Source organism: Equus asinus, chromosome 23 (genome assembly GCF_041296235.1).
Source record: "Equus asinus isolate D_3611 breed Donkey chromosome 23, EquAss-T2T_v2, whole genome shotgun sequence".
In the NCBI taxonomy this organism is placed as follows: domain Eukaryota; kingdom Metazoa; phylum Chordata; class Mammalia; order Perissodactyla; family Equidae; genus Equus; species Equus asinus.
Window position 1 is genome coordinate 13,848,246 of NC_091812.1, and position 9,941 is coordinate 13,858,186.

General features: G+C 43.0%; 1 protein-coding gene across 2 annotated transcripts; it reads left to right on the forward strand.

Moving 5' to 3' along the window:
• The first annotated feature begins 376 nt into the window (after nucleotides 1-376).
• On the forward strand, nucleotides 377-9,676 carry PRXL2C (peroxiredoxin like 2C). Of its 2 annotated transcripts, none has more exons than XM_044756828.2 (6): nucleotides 377-728; nucleotides 1,140-1,208; nucleotides 2,096-2,149; nucleotides 2,318-2,423; nucleotides 6,066-6,197; nucleotides 8,090-9,676. In XM_044756828.2, the coding sequence occupies exons 1-6, from the start codon at nucleotides 537-539 to the stop codon at nucleotides 8,215-8,217; spliced, it is 681 nt and encodes a 226-aa protein (XP_044612763.1). In that variant the 5' UTR covers nucleotides 377-536; the 3' UTR covers nucleotides 8,218-9,676. The 2 variants fall into 2 exon arrangements, with proteins under 2 accessions (XP_044612763.1, XP_014717306.2); XM_014861820.3 differs by having other exon boundaries at nucleotides 399-728; nucleotides 6,156-6,197.
• The last annotated feature ends 265 nt before the right edge of the window (nucleotides 9,677-9,941 follow it).

Consider the following 9,941-nt stretch of genomic DNA (forward strand, 5'->3'; position numbering starts at 1 on the left):
GTCTGTGCTGGGATCCGAAACCCTACAGTGAAGCGTAGCGAGCCCACCGACCTTAACCACTAGGCCACAGAGCCAGCCTCCTAGAAGATTCTTCTTAAATTGCTAGATGACAAGTTCTCTTGAACAGATGAGAACTACCTTCGGCCCAGGGGGCTATGGAAGGCGGGCGCTGCTTTCTTCCTAAACAAGGCTTTACTTGCCTCGAACGCCTCTCTCCCGCTACCCGCATCGACTGAGTCAGAAAACCAGCGAGGGACGCTGCACTTTCCCGCAGCATCGCCAACAGCCCAGTCTCACCTCAGAGCGGCCCGCCCCCGGCCCCGACCCCGCCCCGCCCCGCCCCGCCCCGCCCCGCCCCCGCCACTGTACCGCGCCCCGCCCCGCACCCCAGTCGGCCCGCCCTGCCCGTGCGCCCCGGCGGGTCAGAACCCCACGCAGCTCCGCCCGCCCGCCCCACTCGGCCGCGACCTTCCTCGCGCCGCTGGGACGCAGCGCAGCCGTACCGAGCGAGGTCCAGCCGGCGGCTGCAAGGCGCGATGGCTGCCGCGGCCCTGCCCCCGGTCACTCGGCAGGTCAGCGGCCGCGCCGCCGCGGTCCCGAGCGGCCCCGAGTGCGGGCAGCCCCTGGCCGCCGCCGTGGCCGAGCTGCCGGTGCTGGATGCCTCCGGGAGGCGGGTGCCGTTCGGCGCGCTGTTCCGGGAGCGCCGCGCCGTGGTGGTCTTCGTGCGGGTGAGCGCGGGCGGCGGGGCGGCCCGGAGCCGGGCCCTCGCCCGCAGACTGCGGTGGAGGTTGCTTCAACAGCTTCGGCTGTGGGGACATCGGGTCCCCCGGAGGGTCCGGGGCCCGGCCCTGCCGATGTCGTCGTCCAGAGGCTTCCGGAATGCGAACCGCTCCACTCGCTTCCTTTCCCGGGCATGGAAAAACAGCCCGCCCAGCCAGTCCGTTTTCTCAGCAAGCGGTGACGCCTCGCAGGCACTGGGCGCGGCCCAATTTTAACGCAATCGGGCGCCCTCGATACCTTTTTCTACCCGCCTGGGGTGTGGTGTTAGTTAGCGTCACGCATAACGAAGTACTCGGTCCATTCTGGACCCTGAGGGTGTCCGTGGCTAACTTGTCCTTTTTGTCCTGTTTGGATTTCAGCATTTCCTGTGTTACATCTGCAAGGAATACGTAGAAGATCTGGCCAAAATCCCCAAGAGTTTCTTACAAGTGAGTTTCCCGAGCGTGAGCAGGAGCGCGCCCTGCTTCAGAGGCGTCTCGTGAGTCGCCTGTCATTTATAGGAATGCAGTGGGGTCGGTGCGGAGCGTGCCACCCTCCTGCGCTGATGCTCCGAAAGCCGGATCGCTACCTCCCCACACATCTCTCCGACACCTGCGAAAAGAGAGCCAGAGATCCAGTTCTGTCCTAACTTATTATTTATTCGTTACTGCCTGCTTGCAAGCGTACTAACCATCATAATAATTTTGATGTTACTTCGTAACCTGCCTAATTGGAAATGTTGAATGATAATGACTGAAAACACAAATGCTAGAAATTATTGATATTTTCTTCCCTTTATTTTTGTAATAAAAACATTCCAAATAGTTGTTTCTGATAGGAAAATACCCATACATCTTAAATGAAGACGTGTATTTGTTAATAGGGCGCACGTTCCACATCCGTGGGACGACCACATTTGTGTGTTTTTCTTCAGGTACGAGGTTTGTTCCCAGGTGACCTTTTGAGGGAAAGGTGGGCCAGGTTGTAAAACTGAGATCTGTTTTCAGCGGACCTTATCAATTGGGATCTGAAAAAATAAAATTGTCTGATTAAATAACCCTACTTAAATAGTTTTTATTCTTTTTTATATATTCCTTTGAAGGAGTGTATAAATTATTGACTATTATTTTGAGATTCTTATTTAGCAAAAGCATCATCTGAGTTAATTGAACGTTTTAGCATACATTGCTTTGCTTTGACTCAATTTTGTCGTTTATTCCATTCTTCCAGAAGCCTGCAGGTGGCATTAGGATGGAACAAAATAGTTGGATTAGGGGAGGTTGTATAAAACATGTCATTTCTAATAATATGTACATGTCCTTTTTTTCTCCTAAAGGAAGCAAATGTCACCCTTATAGTGATTGGACAGTCATCCTACCATCATATTGAGGTAAATACATAGCACATTGGGACACTGATAGACTAAATCAGTTTTAGACATACAAAGTATATTATTTGAACCAGTAAGTGTAGGTTATATTTGCTGAAAGTAAGTCAGATTATCATTAATTTTTTTTGCTTGTTTTTATAAAAATTCCAACTGTTCTCTTTTTTGCAGCCCTTCTGCAAACTGACTGGGTATTCTCATGAAATCTATGTTGACCCTGAGAGAGAAATTTATAAAAGATTGGGAATGAAAAGAGGTGAAGAAATCGCCTTTTCAGGTGAGACAAGACATGTCGTAAGTAGCAAACGCTGATGGTGTCTTTTCACATTTGATATAGAGCACAGGGGAACAAACAGTAAATTCATAAATCAGGCTGCTCTTTATGATTCCAGTAAGTGGTCCAGATACACCAGAATCTAAAAAATTCATTTCCTGGTGTAATGACACGGGATGCTGTTTGTGAAGTACTAAATGAAAGAAAAAAGCAAGTTGCAGAACAATGTTTTCACTATGATTCCATTTTTGTGAAAGAATCGTTTTCATAAACATAAAAGTTTATAGTATGTCTCTGTGTGCGTGATGAAGAAGGTTTTAAGAGACGTTGCAGTGCTTATCCTAAGGCACAGGAGTGAGAAAAGTGGCTTTTGTACTTTTTACACTGAGTACATTTTACTTTTGTAGTTAAAACAAAAATAATATTGCTTAAGTTAATGTATTTTCATATCTCAACACCATGGCTTTGAATACTCTCTGTCCTTTAATTGACGAAGTCTTAGTTTTCACTTGAAGCTCAGCTCGAAGGGGCAGAAGTGATTGCCTCCCTTGTTGGACTTTAATAGTAGCACCTTGCACTTTATTATATGCTCTGTTATTGCACTTCAGGTGGCTGGGTAGTATAGTTAGTTGAAGAGTTGGATGTTTTATTCTTCATATAGTCCACATTCCCAGCCCTTAGAACAATTCTTTATAGTTAATAGAGCTTCATAGGCTTAGGTGAACTGTTTATGTGTGTTTTAGGTAGAAAGAACTTGGCCTCTGAAATTCCAGCTAAGAGAACTCAACTCGAACTCAAATCGTTCATTCTCAACAGATATTATTGAGCTGTTGTCCATGACATCCACTGTGTTGGATGCTCCCAGGAGGACAGTGATGAAAGACACCGCCTCTGCCATCCCCAAACTCATAATCCTCTTGGAGAGCCAATTACAATACAGGTTAAGGGTTTGTAATAGAGGAGACCATGTACTGGAATTACCCGTACCAGAAATACGAGGGGAGAGAAGAATCTGGGAAGGCTCCTCAGAGGAGGTGTCATCTAAGCTCACTCTTCAAGGAGTTAGCTGGGTGAAATGAGGCAGAGGAAGGGTGCTGTTGACAGAAAGTAGCACATGCAAAAGCACACAGGCATGAAAAAACATGTCCTTTGGAGAAGTGCAGAAGTGCGAGTCCCTGCATCAGGCCGGAGTCTAGGGGCCAGCTGGGGAATTGGTGTGAGTCAAGGGCCAGGTTGTGGCCAATTTATGCGGAGTCTGGATTTGTTCTGGAGGCGGTGCGGGAGTCATGCCAGCATTTGAAGTGGAGGGGTGATGCGGTCACGTACCCAGAGTGAAGGAGTAACTGGAACCTGCCAAACCGGAGGCAGTGATGTTCAGGACAAGGTTGTAGTAACAGGCTAGAAAGAAACGGGCTGAAGTGGAGATGGAGAGGAGGGGATGGATCAGGTGGCTGTCTATGAGGTGGAGTTGACATGATCCCTTTACTGACCTTTTTAAAGAAAGCAACCTAAACTTTGTTAAAACTGGTGAGGAGCTGGCGTAAACACAGTTTCCTCTTTGTCTCTCTTTAGTGTAGGGAATTGCAGCGGCACAGACGTGGCCCTTCCTCTGTGGCAGGCCGTTCCTGCGGGAACAGAGCCTCAGCACGTGAGGCTGCTTGTCGTTCAGCACTTCAGCTGTGAACTGTGAGCTGCGCTTCAGTGACCCCTCCCCATTCACTGCCGACATAAAGAGAGGGAATTACAAAGAGACAGATGAGTTCTAAATGAGATGTATGCTTGTAATTGTAAGAGAGGGTGTATTCAAATCTTTTAAACTCCTTTGACCTGTGTTAAAGTATTGTATTTCCAAACAGAAAACACTTTTTTCTCATAAAATAGTTTTTTAAAAGTTCCTCCCTGAAAAGGTACTAATCTCAGAATTAGTCTCAGAATAGTGCCAGTTGAAGATTGAGAGACTAAAAACATACACTTATAATTTAAAATCAATGGACAGAGAATGAGAAAATAAAGCCATTAAATGTGAGAGAGTGATGGGTTTGTAGAAGGCTGAGAAACAGGAGTTTTACGCATAAGGACTAAATTCAAACTGGCAAAATTAGATTGTGCTTCACAGCAAAGATTGTTCAATTCTAGGTTGTGGAATCTCCTTCAATTGAATTTCTAAAATTTCAGAAATATTAAATAACTCTCTCTTTGGACATAAAGAGATAGTTTGGATTTCTGAACATTTATTTTAGGTATAGAATCATAGAAGATGTTAAAATGTAGTCTTTTACCCGTGTCTCTAAGCTGATGAGCCTGTATTTGTTTCTTGGTAAGAGCGCTGTCCATCATAATGTAAACATGAAAGAAAGAGAAGAGTTGGAGAGATGAAGGGAAATAATAGGCATTTGGAAATTTTAAGAAGTCAGGCAGTGGGGCCAGCCCCGTTGCCGAGTGGTTAAAGTCCCACATGCTCCACTTTGGTGGCCCAGGTTCAGGGGTTTGGATCCCAGCTGCAGACCCACACACCACTCGTCAGCCATGCTGTGGAGGCACCCCACCTAGAAATTGGAGGAAGACTGGTGCAGATGCTAGCTCAGGGCTAATCTTCCTCAAGCAAAAAAAAACAGGAAGGTAATTTACAGGAAGGGTAAAGTGACTGAGTTTCTTTACTCAAGGGGAGTGGAAGCGAAGCATCAGTCACTGTGAGAAAACAGACAGAAAAACGGACAGTCAAGGAGAGATGGAGGGACAGCTGTGGTAGATGTTACAGCGAGACCCCAAAGCCTCCGTAGCACAACAGGGTAGAAGATTAGTCCTTTTCTTTCACATGTCGAGATGCATATATCCATTCAGGTGCTCTCCAAGTAGCAATTCAGGGTCACAATATGGAAGGACCCAGGCTCTTTCCATCTTCTGGCTCTGCCATTTTCAACCCAAGGCTTCCCAGAACGTAGAAGGAACGTGGAGAATCACTGTGGGAGGTTTTAGGAGCAGGCTTGGAAGTGGTACACATCATGTCACTCATGGATTAGAACATAGTCACGTGTCCATACTAAGCTGTCAGGAACACTGGGAAATGTAGTTTAGCTGTGGGCCCAGAAAGAGGAAACGGGTGGAAAGAGCAGTATATGATAGTCTGTGCCACAATGTTTTTTGAAAAAGAGTGTATCTTCCTACTAGTAGGTGAGAAACTATACGGAGTCTAAGTGGAGAATTAAAAAGGAAAGCACTACCAATTGGAGAAGTCCATAGCTGACATTTTTCTGTGGCAGAAAATGATCTGGGTCTGTCATCGCTTCTTCCTTTAAGCAGTAGTTCTCAACCAGGGGCAGTTTTGCCCCTACTCCCCCCCAGGGGACAGTTTGCATTGCCTGGAGACATTTTTGGTTGTCACGACTTGGTGAGTGGTGCTATAGATCACTGGGTGCTGAGGCAAGGATGCTGCTAAGCACCCTGCATTGCATCCTACAGAGAATTATCTGGGCCAAAATGTCAGTTGTCAAAGGATGAGACACCATTCTTTGAAGGAAGAAAAAAGAAGTCGAAAGTAAGATGACACACAAGAAAGAGACTGTTTTATGGAAGCACTAACATTATCTTCTAATAGCTAATCAAATGTAAAATGATAACATCTAAAGACAATTCCCAATATTTCAGGAAAAAGCCCCCATATAAAGTCAAATATACTCTCAGGAAGCATTCGGAGCCTGTGGCGCGCAATGACCGGCCCTCTTTTTGATTTTCAAGGAGACCCGGCTCAGCAGGGCGGAACCCTCATTTTAGGTCCAGGTAAGTAATCGTAGCCCAGATTCAGCAGTACCCTTATTGTGCCCCGTAGAAGGCAGAGGCCACCCACTTTCTTCATAAAATGGAGACCACGTAGAAATGGGCAACTTGACATTGTAACAGGCAGGATGCTGTGCTTTCCATGGGGCATCTTTTGTTTTTGAAGGCTTCTGTGCATTTTGATGTCTGTGTATTGGATGAAAGGTGCCATCACTCCATGCCTGAGTGATTTCAGGTATTTGGGATTAGGGAGGTCAGTGGTAGTTTGGTGAATTGTTTGTGGCTATAACACTCTAAAAAGCTAAATGGAGGTGAACATTTCCAAATAGGAGAAAATCGTCCACCACTTTTTTTTTTGTCAGTGCAAGAATAATCTAGTTATTTATACTGACGAAACTAGGAGACTTGCTCAATGTCGAAAGCAAGTCTGCCCCAGGGACAGCTCATTCGATAACAATTACTGTAAGCCACATACTCTGAATAGCTTTATTGATCAGTTTGGAGCACCTGCAGTTCCTTTGGCTCCACTCTGCTGAATGCTTGAGTGTTGACTCTCCACTGTGGTCAGACATCTCAGTGAGAGACACACCCCCGCGTGTGACAGCACGGGCCCAGCAGGCTAAGTCACTGTGTTGTAAACTGAGTTTTCTTGGTTCTTCTTCCTCTTTAAAATTGTCCAGGTTAATGAGTGTAACTTCTTAGAGTTATAAAATTAATATTTGCTTTTTAGTAAATTCCAGGATCTAAAAGGAAGTCTTTAGAAGGAGGATTTTGGCCAAGTATTAGGACTTTTTGGCTTTCTGGAGCTGGAACACTGTAGCCAGCTCAAATCCATCACTTTATTTGATGTCCCTTTCCCTCTCTCTCATAAATTTGCACCAGTTGGACTCGCCAAAAAGGAAGCCCTGTTTTATCAGAGTGAGTCCTGTTAATTGGCCCAGAATGACGTTGAGCCATGTTTCTGAATGACTGACTTCCATCCTCAGACCTGGAAGGGGTTGTTCTCTGAGTCTCTTGTCTCCCGGAGAGCGCCATTGTGTGCTGAAGTAGAAACATACTTAGTCAAGAGAATATTTTGAAACTATCCTCTGGAAAAAATGTAGCTTCTCTAAGGAAAGAGCTAGCTGTGTGTGCTCACTTATACGAATCTTTATCACGGTTAATCCTGTATTTCATTTTGCCTTATTTGATAGTAAGCCAATGTATGATATTAAATTTGGTGATTACTGTAGACAGCAGATATGTACAATGCCAAAAACCTGCCTCATAATACTTACTTAATCTAATGTTTTAAATTAAAATTCGGTTCTTGAGTCTAAGAATCAAAGTAAACAGAACCTAGACTATAAATTATGACTTATTTGAGCAGATAAAGGGATTGTGGACATGTAAGTGTATTGTAACTGATTGTTATTGTAATGCCTTTATTCTCCAGCCTCTTTTGGTCTATGGTTATAATGCAGATAGCCTATTAGATCAGTATTTGGGAGTGATTTTTTTTTAAGCAAGTGATTTCTTCCATTATTACATTTAAGAAACAAAGGATTTCCCAGCTCGATATATATGTTAGTTCCATATTCTGCCTGTATGTTTGACAGGACATTTTATTTAATTACATTTAATAAAACCTAACAAAAGGTTATAATTTAAGAATCTTTCCTCTTGGATCTCATAAAACATTAAGTATCACTGTTATTTAACCATAATCCTTGTCATGCTTTATTACCTTAATTAAAAATTATGGCATTGTCTGGAGAATATAATGTACTCTAGGTAATTAATTTTTCCCTTTGGACTGATTAAAAGTTGAAAAGCTTCCTTGATTCTAATAAGCAATCAATCGAATGAATGATACTCTATGCCAACCTCTGCCTTCTCTTCTTACTCTCTTCTAGGTAACAATATCCATTTTATACACTGTGATAGGAATAGGTTGGATCACAAACCCATCAACGCTGTTTTACAGCTTGTAGGAGTTCAGCCTGTGGACTTTACAGGCAGACCTTCAGTTACCCACGTGTGACAGGACAGGCTCTGTCGCTTCCCACTGGACTCTTGGGATGTGCCTGGATGTGGGAGTGGAGTATCCTTGTGCAGCATCTAACTTGGTGGCTCTTCCCAGCCTTTGAGGAGTTATGAAAACATGAAGAAACCAAGTAGCAGTTGAATTGCATGCTGAGAGGATCAGTTATCAAAGGTGTGATATATATTTATAATTTTATAGCTTTTAAAGTTTTCTACAAAATAAAATTTCATTTATACAAAATAAAACTTTAAAAGCTATAAAATTATAAATACCATTCTGTATTTTACCTTATAGTATATCTATTCAGTGACAGTTTTAGTTGGCCATTAAAACCATAAGTTGTTATGAAAAACATTTAAGGGGAAGGTTAAGCAAGTCAAGACCATTTTATTCATTGAAAAGAGCAGGATATCAAATTCTGTAAACAATATAATCACGTTTTTATGTATATGTTTATATTTTTGTATGCTTAGAAGAAAAGACAGAAAATAAAACCAGAATATTGCCAGTAGGTGTCTCTATGTGGGAGGATTACAGGTGTTTTTATTTTCTTTTCCACACTTTTCTCTATTTCCCAAATATTCTATAATTAGCATGATTCATTTTTTTTGGCCAGGAAAAGATCTTTAAAAATTATATGAAGAATATATTCCTACATAAGCAGCTCCACAAAGTGCTGCCACATGTTTCTATCCTAATTGCTTTACTCAGAGGAAATATGACAAAGTGACCCTTTCATAGAGCCTGTGCTGAGAGCACCTCATTTCGCACACCCGCCAGCCACACTAGGATGGGGGTGCTCAGAGCACCTCGTCCCGCACACCCACTACCCATTTCGCTAGGATGGGGGTGCTCAGAGCACCTCGTCCCGCACACCCACTACCCATTTCGCTAGGATGAGGGTGCTCAGAGCACCTCGTCCCGCACACCCACTACCCATTTCGCTAGGATGAGGGTGCTCAGAGCACCTCGTCCCGCACACCCACTACCCATTTCGCTAGGATGGGGCGTCAGGGAGCATTAAGAGGAGAAAAATATGTTTTAGATATTTAAGATGTGTATTTAAAAGATGATGAGTATGCTTTTTGACAGGAAATTTTAAGAATTGTTTTGACTGAAAACACTTTTTGTAACTTAAACATACCATGGTTTGGTTGTATATTCCTAAACAGCTTCTATTTCTCACCCCCAAATTGCTTTTATTTAGTGGAATATTGTCATTGTTTATTTCTCCAGAATCTAAATATGCTTAGTTGGGAAGGGTCCCAGAAATTCTGATGAAAAGCATAGCAAAATCAAAATATTGGTAATTATTAGCAAGTATAACTTTTATATAAAGCATATGAAGTCACACAAAAATATATCTATTCAAAGTATCCAAATATTTTAATGTATTTTCATATATACACATGGGCAATCATGTTTTTAATCAATAAAAATGAAATTTCTCATAAAATTAAGCAATTTCGTACTATTTTTTATAGTAAGGAAAGACTGGTAACCCAGATCCCTTTGTTGTTTTTAAACTTACAACTTCTGAATCCCAGCTTACACAAAAATTATATATTTGTAAGTAAACACCACATTTTTAAAGATGTATAAATGTTCTTTATGTGTCTTCAGGGAGGTACGGTTACAAAAATACAGTGCAGTGGTAAGCTGCCTACCCAAACAAACATTTAATGTGAAATTACTTATACTCGATGCTGTGAAATGTATAA

Bases quoted from the DNA above. Each gene is read 5' to 3' on its own strand.
- PRXL2C (XM_044756828.2), top strand. From the start codon at position 537: ATGGCTGCCGCGGCCCTGCCCCCGGTCACTCGGCAGGTCAGCGGCCGC. The intron at 1,209-2,095 runs GTGAGTTTCCCG...TTTCTCCTAAAG, and splicing joins TCCCCAAGAGTTTCTTACAA to GAAGCAAATGTCACCCTTAT. The intron at 6,198-8,089 runs GTAAGTAATCGT...ACTCTCTTCTAG, and splicing joins AACCCTCATTTTAGGTCCAG to GTAACAATATCCATTTTATA.